This window comes from Phoxinus phoxinus (genome assembly GCF_949152265.1).
Source record: "Phoxinus phoxinus genome assembly, chromosome: 24".
Taxonomy (NCBI): Eukaryota; Metazoa; Chordata; class Actinopteri; order Cypriniformes; family Leuciscidae; genus Phoxinus; species Phoxinus phoxinus.
In genome coordinates this window covers 14932078-14949239 of record NC_136899.1, presented here as the reverse complement: position 1 = coordinate 14949239, position 17162 = coordinate 14932078, and the positions used below count along the sequence as shown (strand labels likewise).

Sequence of the window (17162 nt, the reverse complement as noted above, 5' to 3'; positions counted from 1 at the left end):
GTAACCCCTACACCCGGGTCCTATTCACCCCGCTCCGTGCGGGTCTCGAACCCGGGTCTCCGGCATGAGAATCATGCGTTCTAACAAAGAGGCTAAAGACTGCAGCCTCTAGCATCTGTCGCTAGAGCGCCTATTGAGATCAGAGGAGTGAGGTTTACTCGCACAGCGACTACTAGCTGGCCTCCGTTACATATGTATTAAGCACAGATAAACACAACAGCAGTTGAACCATGCTGTACAAATAAGATAAAACAATGAAGGGACTATTCCATAGCCTAGGCCCAACTATTGCATAGCCTAGGCCCAACTATTGCAAGTGCACAATCACTTGCCTTTAACCGTGATCTAGGCTGAGACAAAAATCAGAAATGTGAAGCGTATCTTATATATATAAAAAACACCAACATTTGTTCTTGTTAACTTTCATTTTATTTCAGCTGAAGAGTTGCTCAACTCCTTTTACGCCTATTTTGGGGGTTTAGGCGTCATGGCAACAAAGTTGTAAAACTGTATATAACTTGTTTCTGGATATAAATGGACCTAACTTGCATTTTTGCGTACTGTATTCCTGTCACAGAAGGTTCAGTCACTTTCACAGAGTTGTTTTATATGTAGATGACTACCCCTGGGGGGCATGCAGACCTTATGGGCCCAGAAGTGACAACGTGCACACTTGACCCACACTTATTCCAACCATGTGTTTCCAACATTTTAATGAACTGTTACAACCATCCCCCCACTAAGCAGCCATAACACAACAGTCTTAGCTTGTGTGGGTTTTAAGTTAGCATGACAACAACTTACACTGCATTACACTCCCCAGTCTCCCATACGATTAAACTGGTGCAGTTTGGTCCTCAATAAATGAATATTCGGCTGGCAATTATTTTAATGTTTTAATGGATTGCTAAGGCAGAAATATATTTAGCATGGCCAAACATGTATTAGACAAAACTATACAGTAGGGGGCAGAATTGTGCTTTATATAAAGAGAACCATCCAATCTAACCTAAAAAAAAATATTTATTGATCATATTTGACAGTAATGACACTCATTTTTATCTTTTTGTGTGCTGTCAGACTCTTGGTAAATGTAAAATAGCTCATGAGTAGCATTCGTGAAAAGATGCACATACAAATGAAAGACTTATTTTCAAACATGTTCCAGTTTTTAATAAAACAGTTTTTTTGTTTGTTATTTTAACAGTTGTAAGGCATCATGCATGAAAAAGGCATACAAAAGCATATGTACCTCCTTCCTAAAATAAAAGGTTGAATTACATCATTGTGCAGATTAAAAATATAATTCTTTACAAATATATGGAAGAGCTGACAGTCAATCCAAATAAAAGGATCTTTTCATGGCAAACACAACCTGCACTCACAGTATTTCATTGTAAACATGAATTCAGCCAAAGAAAGAAACATTAATTCATGCTTTGACATTAAGACGGTTTATCAGAAAGCATGCAACTGAGTCTTAATATGATTTTCACAATGTCAACATTCATTAAACACAGAGAGAGTGATATTCCATAATTCTTACAATAATAATGGTTAAGAAATATGGCGATATGGCTACTAACAGACGAACAGACAGACAGACAGACAGAATGAAGAGTCATAAAAATCCCGTCCCCGTGTCGTCCTGTAGAGGGTAGTATTGGCTAGTCTCTGTCTCAGACCGCATGGGGAGGGACATTTGGCGTTTGGCACAGGAGAGTGCAGGCGTGCTCGTGTTGTGCTATACCACGTTGAAGACCATTGACAGATACTGCTCGTACGACACCTGAATCCAGCCGTCCTGATCTGTGTCATATCGCCGGAACACGTCAGTTAACCTCTGTTTAAATAAAAAAAATACCCAATCAGTTTTAGGTATATAACACTGCATTATGGCGAACTGTCCCAAACCCATTTGTTCTTTTGCTGAACACAAAACAAGACTGTGCTTTTCTATATAATTACAATGAATGGGGGACTCAAGTGTTCAAGCTTCAAAAAGGACACAAAAGCACCATGAACGTTTTATAAAAGTGGTCTGTATAAGTCAAGAGCTATGTATTGCAAGTTAAAAGATAGCTTTATGTTAGGATTAGGAATAGACCAAAATGTAAGTTTATTCACTGATAATCTTCCCCTCCCGTAAACTGAACAACCGTAACTGGAATACTGAATCAGTGCATTGAACTCAAGAACCAGATCAGACTGATTCATTAACAAATGTGACCAAATATATCTGAGTTAGTTTGACCCCAAAACACTTTTTGAGTTAAAGGGGCTATATGTAAAATTCCAAAACCCTTGTTATTAGCGACACCGATGGAAGATGGAAATGCTTTTGCAGCGATATAGTTAACGAACATCCCCAACAGCCGTTCACGCAGCAGAAAGAGCAACGGAAGAGAGGCTCTCGGGAGTGTGTGTAAACGTCACACCCTTTTGATTTTTCAAGCAAAAACAATCCGAGTCCTTCACATAAAAATCAGTCTACAGGATTTCATAGGCAACCTAGCTGTTCATACATTGGCAATATAAAAGCAATTAATACATGAAAATTCTTAAGGGAAGACACCCCATGTGAATAGGGGAAAAAAATAACAACAGATATCAGCATGAAACTTCCCCAGTTGATTACTGACATTAAGACAAATATATTTTGTATTACAAGTTTTTAGAATATTTATGTTTAAATATGTATATCTCATTAAATATGCGCTCATTTGCATATCTTTCCAGAAGAGAAATCTGAACATTGGATAAAGCCAGATTCAAAATTCTTGTTTCATTTTGTTGACATATTAGAGTCAAAGGTTTTTACAAAGGAAAAAACTGTCAACAGCCATACAATTTTTAATACATTTTCAAAAATGTTGTATAAATCAGAATCTGAATGATATATGAACAAAGCCCTCAGTAAAAACCTTAAGAATATAGATAGGAATACAACTGGAAAGTTTGGTGTATGTAAGTGCTGCTGAAGTGGAGATTTGAGAAAAAAAAACATTTTGAGAGAACGCCCTTTAAAGATTGACATCAGCCAATGAGATTTCGCTTTAGAGTTAAATGCCCCATTGTACTTTTGTACGATTGGTTGCTGATAAAAAAGAAAATGACCATATTTGGATCCGACAACCTTGTACAGGAGAGAGAGAGCTTTCCAACAGTTGATTTAGAAGGCCAACTTTTGTTGAATTCAGGAGAAATCTACAGATGCAAATAGACAAAGTGTAGAAAAATAAAGACCTAAAGATCTGAAAGAAGACATGTTATTGAAGACAAATAGCCCAAAATCTCAAAATTGACCAGTGAATTTTTTATTTTTTTTGCCTGCCATTGTCTCACCTTAAGCCCATTAAAAAAAAAAAATCCAGTTTGCAGTAGACCCATACTACTGCTGATAATTATACTTTATCATTAAAGTGCCCCTATTAAGCTTTTTCAAAATATTACCTTTCATCAGAACGCTGGCTCACCATTGGTCAGCATCACACGTATGTGTCGTGGTGCTCACGTGAACAGCGTCGGCCAATGGTAAGCCGGCGTTCTGAAGTAGATCTTGGAAGAACTGCACTGTATTTACAACGTAAACAGCGTAGGAGACTGACACAGACGAGAGAAAAAAAAAGTTGAATAAAGCCATTATTTTTGTTTGTTTTTGCGCACAAAAAGTATTCTCGTCACTTCATAAATTTAAGGTTGAACCACTGTAGTCTCATGGACTAATTTAACGACGTCTTTACTACCTTTCTGGGCCTTTAAAGTGGTAATTAAATTGCTGTCTATGTTCATCATAAAATATCTTCATTTGTGTTCCAAAGATGAACGAAGGTCTTACAGGTTTGGAGCGACATGAGGGTGAGTAATTAATGACAGAATTTTCATTTTTGGGTGAATTAATAGGCTAGATTTTTAGTGTATAAAACTACAAATGTGTTTCTAGGTAAAAGTGACTCAAGATTATGAAGAAACTTACAAATCAGTGCAGACTGGTCAGTCGGTTCATTAAAAAGATCTAATTCTTAAGAAATATTAATTCACGAAACATATATTCACGAAACATATATTCATCTATCATGAACTCTTCATTGATAGATGATTCGATGGCAAATGTCAAGAGTGTCTGCAAATAACAATCATTGTTTGTTTGCTCACACAAAACTATTAAATGATAGCTTGCATGAATTACTTATGATATGTTTAAGGTTCTTTTGCTATTTTGGAGCTTGACAGTCCAAGTACCCATTTACTTTCATTATTTGAAAAAGAATGAGCAGGATATTCTTCAAACATTCTCCTTTTGTGTTCCACAGAAGAAAGAAAACAACATGAGGGAAACATTAAGAAACACAGATCATTACCTGTAGTACAATACAGCACTGAATGAAGTCATCAAAAGCCACTTGTCCCCTCTTCTGACGGTCAAATTTCTCTATCAGTGTGTTGTAGAACTGATCTGAAAGACGATAACCTGTGCAAAAAGAGAAGTGTTCGAAGTTCAGTTCACAATTTTCCACACGGGTGACATTAATCATTTTTCATCAGTGGTTCCATCAGTTTATTTGTCCTTCCTCTTATTGGTCTTGTGAATCAGTGCCCTTGCCTCTCATTCCTACGGGATTTTCTTCTAAACACCTCACTGGATGCATCCATCACCTCCGGCTTTCCGTTAATAGCAGTCAATAAGTAAGCATTACGAACTCACCAAAGCCGGTGAGAGCCTGTTTGAGCTCGGTCTTGTCGATAAACCCTGAGTTGTCCCTGTCGTAGGTGCGGAAGATGTTCTGCCAGTCTGTGATGTACTTCCAAACGCCGGCAAACTCGTTGAAGTTGACCCCGCCTTTGTTCTCCCGGTCAAACATAGCTGAAAAAGAAAAGAAAGCATTAGGGAATGTTTGGTCACATTTAATCCTCAAATTTGATGATTTATTGCATTACTTTGCTTTTGAGGTAACGTGACTGGTGATTTTCTGTCAAAACCATTTACTATGTTTACAAAGTACAGCCATAGGATGCGTTCATAACATTTTGCCCTGGATTTGAACAGATTACTAGACAAAACTCTGAGATGGACGAAACAGATGGAAATGTATATAATTGAGCTGTTGCGATCCCCATGTGTATTGACTTTAAATGAGCAGAAAGTGATTGACTTATTCTGGAGTGAAGGATCATTAAACACAGTCAATTATTATTGACTAACTTTCTCAAGAGAAGCTCTGATGATTTCTGTTTCTTAATACAGTTACTTCTTCTGAGTTACTTTCAAGTCAGATGACAGATACATGCTTCCAGTTTGAGCTGGAACAACTCAACCTTTATAAGCTAAATGTGCTAATAGGAAACAATCTGGGTTGTCATGGAGCTCACAAACAAACAGAGGATTATGGGACAAAGAAGAAAAAGGCAGAATGACTGTTTCTAAATTCTCGTGGAGAACGGTCTTGCTAGGCTACCTTATAAGAACAAACTCGGAAGGACACGAGGACACAGAACACATCCTTGTAAGAATTGATACGTTTCTCAACTGACCGTTCAGCACATATTAGGCCCTGTGACAGCAGCATTCAATGCACAATAAAGAAAACATAACATCAAAGATGTCATAACCTATTCAAATATTGACTTACATTATTGTTATTATTTGATATCTTTTCATTTTACATGAGTGTATATTTATTATTTAATGTTTACTTGTATATTTAATGATTTGTCAACTTTAGGATTCTTTTAAAGGCTTTCCCCCGGTATTAGAACTTCATTTAAATTACGCCAAACAAACAACACGTTTACTTTCACAAGCCATCACGTACTTGCGAGCTTTCAGCGGGAATCTCTTGAGTGAGAACGGAAAAGTTTAAAGCTTACAGGCTTCCGTACTTCGTCCGCCCGATATGACTTATGGGATTTTTAATGTTTTGATCCTCTCAAGTCTGCACTCAATGCATCCTTGATATCAAGAACACATCTGGGTATTTTATGCATTATCTGTACTTGCGTTCTGGAGAATTGGAACTGAACTTTGGCGGTTGATGATGAAGTAGTAAGAGAACACAAGATCACTAAACAACGCATATCGAGTTTTGTAAAATACAACAATGATAATACTCACATATAATTGATCTGACGGTCACAGGGTTGAACGGTGTCCATGTACCTGGAGATGAAACAAAACAAATAATCAGATTCCATTTAAAACTAAATTATTAAAGCAACAAAAGGAAGCTTGAATCAATATGCCAGTCATTCCTGTAAGCAAAATGTTGATAAATGTTATGTCATGCACTGTTTTTAACATATTTAAGTAGAATAGAAATAGAATATTCAGCTAAATAAATATTTATTTTTCAGGTTTGTATCATTAAAAGTAAATTTTCTGCTTAGAATTCATTATATTGAGTAGATGTTTTGCCAGTGCCCGATTATTTTCTGAAAGGCTCTTAAACCTGTAAAATAGACCTTTTACCCCGGTGTGTGTGTGTGTGTGTGTGCTGTGTTTGACGTCAACTGCTTTTTATGCATTACAAACTTTATTATTAGTTTGCATTATTAGTTGCACTGCTCTTCTGCGGAGTGATTTGCACCTGAGAAGCCCCGTGGTGAGGAGCAGAGAGTTCTCTCAGAGTGTTGTGCTAATCACTCTGCCCATAGTTCCCAGTATGTACGGTTAGAAGATGGGTGTGTCTCACGTAACCTTGTTATTTGTACATGCTGTGACTATACAAATCACAACATGTAAATGGGAAAATGTTGGTGTTATTTTGTCACTTATTGGGAGCAGTATGCTAGCTGGAGCCGTTTACCTCCAGTCTTTGTGCTAAGCTAGGCAGTGCATCAGACAGAGTTACGGCATGCACGGAGATGAAAAGGGTATATATGTACTTATCTAACTCTGGGGGATACGGTGAATAAGCTAAAGTCCCAAAAAGTCAGCGTGTTCCTTTAAGATAGCCAGCGGTCACAACACAGCTGTATATTTTCTATTTGAATCATGTTCCTCTGTTCATTTACGGTCTCCTTTGAGCGTGATTTGTAATGCCAATGGTGAGATCACTAGGGAGTGGCATTTTGGTCATAACATGTATTTAGTAAAAATACGCTTTCATTTCAGGTACGCTTCAGTAGGCAGCCTTTACTGACCTTCAGTAACACACTATAGTCTATATAGGTCAGTCTCTGATCCCAGCTCAGTGAACTCTCCATTTCTGCTTTGGCTGAAATAACACTATCATTTGTTTGAGCGTGCTTATCTTAGCACACCTACAGCACACAGTGGGCGGCGTGCTCCGCGTTACAACACCAGAAGACACAGGAATGAAATGTACAGCTGTAAAATAAAGCCATTCTTCTTCGCAATGCTGAGTCATGGCCTCACACACACCGACAAGAGCCGCTACGAGAGAGAGGAAGGACTTGCACTGGGTGAACAATCAGGGAATAATCAGGATGCTCCTCTAGTTAGTGGGATGGGGAACAGATGTGAATAGCCCCGGGACGCAGGAAGAACAGAATGGAAAAAATAACCTTTGTAACAAAAGGCCTAAATATATATATATATTTTTTTTTTTGAGACACCAAGGTCACCCTGGCCATATTAGGTAAGCTGTTGGAAATAGTGTGAATAGCGTGGTGCCATCTCAGAGGGAGAATGGCTGCTAGTGGCAAGGACTGGAGAGGAGGCGGGTCTGAATTCTGGCACAAAGACGCCCCTGTGCTGCACACTGGCTCCAGTCACAGCAATGCCCACTCCGGGAGGAATCATGGAAAAACAGCAACATTCACATCACTCCACCAGACAAGCACACAAGCCGTCAGCCGCATACAACAACACTGCATATGCTAACACAAGGACTTCTTTTTAAATCATATTCAAGAGAGAAAACACAGCTGATAAAACACATTTTATGTTAAAGGACTGGGCTTAGAAATTGCATAAAGGGTCAAAAAAGCAAAAAATTGCTTTTTACTACACCTTTCAGAGGTGAGTGAATTAAGAAATTTGCTGGATGTACTTTTTTTTATAGAACCTTTTCATTATTAAAAAAAACGACATATATTTTTGTCCTTATGACAGTAGAATTATGCCTTTTTTTCCCTTGAGTATTTGTGAAACGGTGCACGGAGGCATATACAAACCTGTCTCTATTTTTTTGTGTAACATAATTGTTTTTTTTACAGAAAATTTATAATTTTATTCAGCAACTATGCAATTGAAATGGACCAAACGCGACAGTGAAGACTTTTACATGATTACAGACTTATATTTCAAACAAAATGTTGTTTTGAACTTTCTATTCAAAAAAGAATCCTGAAATTTTTTTATCATGTTTTCACAAATAAATATTAAGCAGCACAACTGTTTTCAAAATGAATAATAACAAATGTTTCTTGAGCACCAAATCATCATATTAGAATGATTTCTGAAGGATCATGTGACCCTGAAGACTAGAGTAAAAAAAATAGCTTTAGAAATAGCTAAATAGCTTTGTTATCACAAGAATAAAAAAAACATTTTAAAATGTTAAAATCGAAAAAAAACTGTATATATATGTTTTAATAGTATTTTACAATCATTTTTTTTTTTTTTTCTGTGTTTTTGATCAAATAAATGCAGCATTGGTGAGCATAAGAGACTTCTTTCACAAGCATTAATAAAAAATAAATAAAAAAAACATTTTTTAGATTTTCTTTTTTTCGTATGTCTGTTTTGTGAGGCATTTTCCTCATAAATGTCGCTGTCACCGTGGAGTTCTGGGGGAAAATCTTCAATTTAGATAAACTTCTAATTATAAACTGTCCTCTGAGGTCAAAGTTGTTTGTAACTTTTCTAATATCTGATTTGGATCTACTGTATCACTTTCATAAGTGAAGGTCAGACTATCATTCTCAAAATTTGATAAGTTTGATTCAGTTTCTTGTCTGCAAGCACAAAAGTTCACATCCAAGTTTGTTACACACTTGTATAGCATTTTGACATTACATTGTGTTCATTTAATCAGGACTGGTATGAACATGTAATATCAAAACAGTTGGTACAAGTCTGATTATACATCTCTGAATCTGACCACACCACAAACAACCCAAAAAACTCTGCTTTCAGGCTCCAAATAATATGAGATAAATGAGAGCCAGGCAGTCAGTCACTATAGGCCTATAAAACAGTCAACCACAGCTAAACAGTCCTAACAGCAAATTTGAATGTTTTCATTTCCATTTATGCTTTGTGAGTAAAATTCATTATGCTCTGGTCACAGGAGTGAAATTATAATGCAACACGGCTGGAGTCAGTGAACTGGACGGTGGTGACATAGTAAATCACAGCTGCCCACTTCCACTGCTTCACTTTCCTTACAGCGATGACTTCTGATATAAATCTACATGAACAGCAGCACTACAGCAAACGCCTAGAGCAGCATTGGAGAAATTCAGGAGTGTGTAAATATGTTGAGCCAGCTAAACGACTGAGCTGAGAGGAAACAACTTTTAATGTAAGATAATCAAATCAATTCAGACACCCTGAAACACAACGGACGAAAGAGGGGTAGGGAAGGGAACAACAGGAGAAAGAAAGTTTTGAATAACAGTGACAATACAGAAGTGTTAATTCAACATAATGATATAAGATAAAGCTATTTCAGAGGAAATTCATTAATATCAAAATATAAAGCTGGGAAATATTCTATATATAAAAATAAAGAAAGGAGGTTTAGGCAGCGATGCTGGTAAAAAATGATGATGATTTTAGGTTTTCCCAAACAAAATGTAACGTTTTTTCAAGTCCCCCTGTGGTCAATCATTTTATCCTTTAAAACTCACCTTTGACCAAAGTTACATATTTAAAAGTTTTTTCTTTGAAAACACATTTCTTCATGCCTTAAAATAGCTTTAATGTAACACGACACCCTTGCCTCATTTAGTATACGCTTATCTATGAATATGCAAATTAGCCCTGCCTCCACTCACTCACACCAGCTCAGAGATTCACTCGTTGACGATCACACGTTGACGTGATTGGTTACAAGGTAGCTTGTGACGTCAGAAACACCAGCGATTTCAAACCGCGTTTTTGAGACTGTCTTTGGTTCACTGCACCCAGCAGCAATGCTGTTGACTTATGAATTTGCACATGGTTTGTCTTAAAGCATTAAAAACACCACATAGACAAATAAACAACATTAAAAGCTTGATTTTCACCACAGGGGGACTTTAAAAGAACAATTTTTTCTTAGTGTAAAGAACACTTAAAGGGATACTTCAGGATTTAGCATTAAGCTTTGCATCAGTAGAAAACCTGTAGTATTTTCGAATTACCATCCTTTCCTCCCTCATATCCCCCTGAGACGAGAGATTTATGTATTTTTGTTCGGGAAAAAATCCTCAGAAGACGCAAATCTTCATTTTGCGTCATCTGAGGATTTTTTGGCCAGAGGCTAAAAACTACAGCCAGTAAAAGGAGCTCTTCCGCATGTTTTCAACCCGCCCATAGAGGGTGGGATCTCACTCACAGAATGTACAAATAGTGTCAGCCATCTTTTATTTGGAAGCTAAGCTAACAGACTCTTGTTCTGTGGAGAAAGCTGAGTAGTAGGGGTTACCATACATCCTTTTTCCCGGACATGTCCGGCCGTCGAGATCGTCCAAAATGTCCGGGATTCGGCTTTTGCTTTCTGCGGTCGCCATTCATTGTTTACATGCACACCTTTTGTTTCAATCTAACTGAATTCATTCCGATTGGTGAATCTGAATGTAGTGTTTACATGAACGCTAGACAAGTGATCGGTTGATGTGCGTTTTAGCATTGCTAAGAAAATTCACGCTCCTCCCTGAGAGATACGAGACCGGTGCGTCTCACAGGTGCCGCTCATCAGTAATCACGCCACCGGCCTCGCGCCGTTCTCCCGCGGCCCGAGCCTCGTCCTGTTCGCCACAGTAAACATGACTGTAGAACGCAAAAGCCGAATCCTGGACATTTTGGGAGACTCACTAGCTTAGCCTAGTTGTTTAACTGCGCTCTTACCGGTAGGCGTGGCTTGGGAGTGGCCTCGTAGGGCAGCGAAGCAAGTGCATTCTGGGAGTTGTTGTCTTTCATCCCCATAAGCCAAAAATACATTTTCTGGCTTTTCTCAGTCTAGAAGGCTCCACATTCAAAAATAATTTCACATTTTTACTACATAAATGACCCATTTTAAATACACATTCATCTTTCCAGAGGTGAAGTATCCCTTTAAGTGATTTGTTACCCCTATAAAGACCATTTTGTTCAACGAAAAGGTTCCATGATGTTAAAAGTTCTTCATGGAACCATCGATATCTAGAATCTTTATTTCTAGTGTGTACTGCAGAGTGCAGACATATATAGACATGTTCAGCATCAAGTGTTGAGGTCAGACCCCTGGTGCGACTGCTGTGTCCCTGAGGTGCTTTCAGAGACTCAGAGAACAGAGTAATGGACTTTAGCAGTGCTGAAAGGCTTGACCTGACCACAGAACCACTAATCTATGAACAGGAACGCAGGAAGGTTCCAGCCATACACTACTACATAACATGCGGCATGCGATGACCTCTACAAAAGTACACTATGAATTTCCAACGGCGTACTTCTTCATAATATCACAGGGTTACTACAATGTTACTATACTTCATCATGACGCGGTGTTGCTGAAATGAGTGTGGCAATGGCCTATGTGCTATAACACAGCATCGTGATCACACTGCAGCAGTGCTGACAGGAACAAGCGCTGGGATCATTGAACCGTTCAGCTTAAACTCACACAGCCAACTCTCAAGAATGATAACAGAGTTTCCTGCTAATTCTGCACCTCGTTGAGACGAGCACTACATCAACCTTTACTGCTCAGAGCAGATAACAGCTTCTGGCAGGAGGGAAAGAACTCTGACCCACTTTGGCAGCAAAGCCATATGCTCATCAAGCAGAATCGGGTAAGGAGATATTTCAGATATAAGGCACAATCCATGAGTAAGGTAAACTTTGGTGTCCTATAACTTTTTTTAAGCATTAGAGCACAAAAGGAAGCCTTGTTTCCGCCACATAATAAAACGTGATTGCGAATTTTTGTTAGGGCTGCAACAAACCATTATTTTGATGACCTATTAATCTAATGACTATTGGAACGATTAATCGACTAATCGTTTATTTGGCAGATTAATCAGTAGGCTTTGATGAATTATTCAGCTTTTGCAATATTGAGTATTATACCTACTCTAACTGATAAATAAGACATGGAAATCAGCCAACTGAATAGATCAATCTCCTTCAGGTTTTCTGTCCTCCTTAAGCGTGGTTTATACTCGGCGTATTGTGCGCGCGGTAAGAATGATGTCACCGTGGTGTGAGCGGTTGTGCTCATTGAGTGCACGAGACCTTGTTTGTTTTTTCTTACAAACTTACAAAAATCCAGTAAACCTTGAGATTATTACTTGTGACATTAGAACAAAATATGTGGATATGAGAACATATGTATAACTAAATTAAACAACAATCTCTTAAATATGTTTAGCCACACACAAAGTTAGAAAACATAACAAGGCTCCAGAAGTCACCAACAGGGCAACTGCTACAATGACTGGTATTGTGTTTTTATGAGACTGGGCATCGACACAAATTGCGCAATTTAATTTCTATTCATAAGCTTGCAATTTGTTTCAGATATAGATTCAATTAGATTAATTTGGATATATATATATCAGATACAGTACGTGTTAATTTTTCTCAAGTAAAAATGATTTCTCAACTAATGCTATAAACTATACAGGTAACCCAGTAATATTAATATTAAGGTTAAAATTAACTAAATTGTAATTGCATATAATGCAATGTAAAGTTTTTATAATAATAACACTATACGTTTTTAAAGTTTTTAAAAAAAAATATTATATTGCACTTTTTTTATATTGTTTTTCTAGCTAACTATCACATTTCTTTCTTCTGCTGAACTCAAAAGAAGATATTTTGAAGAATGTTGGTAACTAAACAGTTGGTGGGCAACATTGACTTACATAGTATGGAAGAAAAAAAATACTATGGAAGTCAATGGGAACATCAAGTGTCTGGTTAATTAATACTGACATTCTTCAAAATATATTATTTTGTGTTGAGCAGAAGAAAGAAACTCATACAGGTTTAGAACAAATTGAGGGTGAGTAAATAATGACAGAATTTCCATTTGTGGGTGAACTATCCCTTTAAATCTTCAACCCTCTTATGCAAGTTATTATACGAAGAAGACAAAAATCATCAAATATTATTCTTTGATTTATGGGAAAAGCTTATCAATAACAACAAACACATAGTATTTAGTTTGACCTTCTGAGATCATTCAACATTTGTGTGAACACTTCCTTTCATTGGTCATTTGTTGAGAAAAGGACCCATTGTGTATCCCATTCATAGAAAGTGCACTGAAATCACCCAGAATCTCCAAAGTTGCCCTCAAGCTATAATGGTTATTGCATGAACAAGAACTTAATTTAGCAACCAAAGTTACAGTGGACATCTTCATTTAGCAACAATACTGTAAAAATACTTTAAAGATCACCATACAAAATGTGATCACTGATATAAACAACAAATGAAAGACTGATTTGTATTGCAACAAAATGTAAGAATATTTCCATATGGAAATATCAGCGTGTAAATTGTGCTAAATCATACTGCCAAAAATAATAGTATTGACAAAACAATCATATGAGTGTTGTCATAACACATTTACTGTGTACAAGAAACACGTTTATGTGATGTAAAGGAAACCTGGTTCCTTTTATTAACAGTCAGATATTCTCTTAAATAAAAGGCAGTGAATGGAAAACTCACACCATATTTATACTTGAGGGCCTTTGCGGAATATTTCCCTTTTAATCTTTCGACTAAAAAGTGAGAAAAAAGGGAAAAAAAAGGGAAAAAATAAACATACCATTTGATAATGCCTGCTGAAGCTCTGTGTCTGATATTGCCCCGCTCCTGTCTTTATCTACCCTGGAGGAAACAGAAACAGTTTTGATCATTGGCTAGCCAAAAAATAACGCAATTCATGTTAAAAACGTATTTTATAGTGAATGGCTTGAAATACAATAATGAGTTCTAGAACTGTAATGGGACAAGAAGGAAACAACTCAGGATGTGGGCCTTGCTCAAAAGAAACTGAAAGTAAAAGCTTACGTGGCGAACGATTACGAGACTACACGTTTCAAATATAAAATAATACTGAGAAAGTGAAAATCATTTTTACATCTAAAAACATTTTCCTTTGAGTTTACATATGGGACAATGTAGAAAAGTGTGTCTTGGGAAGCCAGTTGATTTGATCTTTCATTTGCTCACATATTAATTCGTTCTTTCATTGATGTTGTGAAGGCGCAGCCACATGCTGATCTTTTTCATGATTCATTTTAGTCAAGGCATGTCAGAAATGTCTTTAAAGGAGGGAAAGTCTGTCTCACGCAGAGCGGGTGACTATTTCTGCTGTTGGGAGTGTCTTTTCCATTACACATATGCCATAAATCGTAAAAAGGACACGTTTTCCATTACAAGCCTTCTGAGCTGAATTTAAGGGAATGGTGTTTCATCCATGTGGAAATTAGATGTATTATTCGCTCTGTTTTGTAATAAAGAGATTACAGTAGAAAAGGATTGGGTTTCACAAAATCCTGTGCTACACTATTACGAAATATACACCATAGCCTTAGCACACCAACAAAACCCCAGTATTTTAGGCAGCTGAGGAAAAAAAAACATAGAAAAACAGAAGAGACGGGCTAGAGAGAGGCCTCCTCAATAATTCGGACAGCTAAAACCTTGAAAGAGAGTTCAGTCTGGGCCATAACCACAGTAAACCGTGAAAGGAATGTCTTGTTGGCTTGTTTATCCAACGAGACCCTGCCCAACCAGGCAATATTTGAACTCGTGACTCTAATTCACACAAGGAATTCAGAAACAAACGTCAACTTCACTCTTTATGGAGCCGTCAATTCTGATAAGAAGCGTTTTGAGAATCACTAGATTTCATTTACTAAACTGGAGTGACTAAACGAGAACTTCCATTCAAGGAAAGTATGAACAGGAACATCTGGATCATTACCTAAATGGACAGTGGAAAAAACTCGAACTACGTCTAGCTTAGGAAGTGAGGGGATTTGGTTTTCCCAGTGTCTCAGTAGGCTTTCCAACTGAACTTTTTCCACTCACTTCCCAATAACATCACAGCGACCATCATCACTATAAGTCCAGGGGCTTTTAAACTGGGGTCCAGGGACCCCCAGGGAGCAACAAAAGGAAAATCGGGTTTAGAGTGAGTCGATGTAAAAATAAATTAAAAATAAGATTAAACTAAATTACTTAATTTAAATAAAAATGTGATTAACATTTTATTTTAATAAATAATTAAATACATCTAACATTATGCTCTAAAAAAATGCTGGGTTGTTTCAACTCATGTTTGGGTCAAATTATGGACAAACCCAAACGTTGGGTTAAAAATGTAATTAAAAAAAATGTAAACCAAAGGTTCAATATTTGACCCAAACTTTGGTTGAAACAACCCAGCATTTTTTCTATTCTTTACATAATAGCAACTAAATATTTTCCAAATGACATTTTACACATATTTATAATTTGGCCATTTATATAGCAGTCTTTTTCCTTCACACGAGGATGATAATAATTGTGTGTGTGTGGCTTCTCAAAGATTGTAAACCTGTGCAATCACACACACACACACACACAGCCAGGTCATATGGAATATGTAATGTATGTGGTTGCACGGGTTTTCTAAAGCAATCATAATATGACACACTTCACCTTGCAGTTCAATAGTCATGGAAACTTACTCATATCGTCATATGTAAGATAAACACTGTGACTCACAACACCTTTAGACATTCCCGAGTCATATGACCAAGGAACAATCATTTTGTTTTTTCATTTTGTTGTGATATTATATTAGTTCAACATGAATGTTGCTATACGTTGACCGAGTTGTGTCTGTTTCAGTGTTTTGGCGGCAGGGAAATGTTCTAAAGGAGCGTTTATAAGCGTTCTTGACTTCAAAACGAAAGTTGAAGTAACGTTAGCCTACTTTTAAGACAAGGCATCTCAAAATAGCAATGATTGACAACATAAAGACTCGAAGGCCAGATACGTCCGTGTGTACATAAACCACTGATCTACATAAATTATGTAGCCTATAGAGATTAGTGACATAAACTAACAATATAAAATAGCGCAACTGGAACGAAAGAAGAACGCGTCCCGTGTGAACGGCCCTTAAGGCTCAATCCTCTGCAGTATTACATAATTCATTACTATAGAGACGAGCAACTTTGTTAAACAAAAACAACTCAAACTCAACTCACTTATGCGGGTGTGTATTTGGGTAAAATCACACACACACACACACACACACACACACACACACACACACACACACACACACACACACACACACACACACATATATATATATATATATATATATATATATATAAACACACACACACACACATGCGATCTTATGGTATTCAAAACTGCTAAAAGCTACGCAAAAGGCGTATTCGATTATTCTCGGTTGCATTGAAACTAACGTTACTGTGTTCAATGGTTTGATAATGAAAGTCAGACGAAAAGAGTCCGCTATCCGCTGAAAAGCAATCGAAATGCGGCGGAAGTAACTACAAAATGTTATTTGCTTTTGCGAGCTATACAGCCCTCTACTATAGTTGCCTATTGCATTTCTTATCTTCTTGTAACGTTACGTGACTTGCAAGAACATGCTCTTTCCTGCTGCGCTTGTCAAACCGACAGGCGTCCAAATGCGGAATCGCTGCTTGTGTTTTCACTCACCTCTGAAATATATTCCATAAAAAGCTCTGATCCGGCGGCGCGTTGTTATATTGAGGTGGTCTATACTGGTTCTGGTAGGCCATGTCCACGGCTTGCCCCGCTAGACGATCAAATGTGCTCTATGAGCAGCTAGATTCAACTTGCTTAAATCTGACTAAAGAATTCTTCACGCAGAGGCGTGGCGTGAAACTCCCCACTTCCCATTAAAAATCAGCTGACGTCACACGGGACAGCCCCCTTCGAATTCTGCCGGGGCTTTCTGCTGTTTTAATTGGATCGTCACATTTCAGCGCGGAGTGTTTGCGCT

The 17162-nt window shown here is 37.5% G+C and overlaps 1 protein-coding gene across 2 annotated transcripts; it reads right to left on the bottom strand.

The window, feature by feature from the left end:
- Positions 1–418: 418 nt before the first annotated feature.
- pdcd6 (programmed cell death 6) lies at positions 419–17084 on the bottom strand. Of its 2 annotated transcripts, XM_079602092.1 has the most exons (6): positions 16856–17084; positions 13932–13993; positions 6113–6157; positions 4706–4864; positions 4362–4471; positions 419–1843 (listed from the first exon to the last, which is right to left on the bottom strand). In XM_079602092.1, exons 1-6 carry the CDS (start codon positions 16936–16938, stop codon positions 1745–1747), a joined length of 558 nt encoding a protein of 185 aa, XP_079458218.1. In that variant the 5' UTR covers positions 16939–17084; the 3' UTR covers positions 419–1744. The 2 variants fall into 2 exon arrangements, with proteins under 2 accessions (XP_079458218.1, XP_079458219.1); XM_079602093.1 differs by lacking the exon at positions 13932–13993 and having other exon boundaries at positions 885–1843; positions 16856–17035.
- Between the last annotated feature and the right edge of the window lie 78 nt (positions 17085–17162).

Coding starts and splice junctions, on each gene's coding strand:
- pdcd6 (XM_079602092.1), bottom strand. CDS start 16,938: ATGGCCTACCAGAACCAGTATAGACCACCTCAATATAACAACGCGCCG. Junction 13,994..16,855: donor TTATGGAATATATTTCAGAG/GTGAGTGAAAAC, acceptor TGTTTCCTCCAG/GGTAGATAAAGACAGGAGCG. Junction 4,472..4,705: donor ACAGGCTCTCACCGGCTTTG/GTGAGTTCGTAA, acceptor CTTTTTGCACAG/GTTATCGTCTTTCAGATCAG.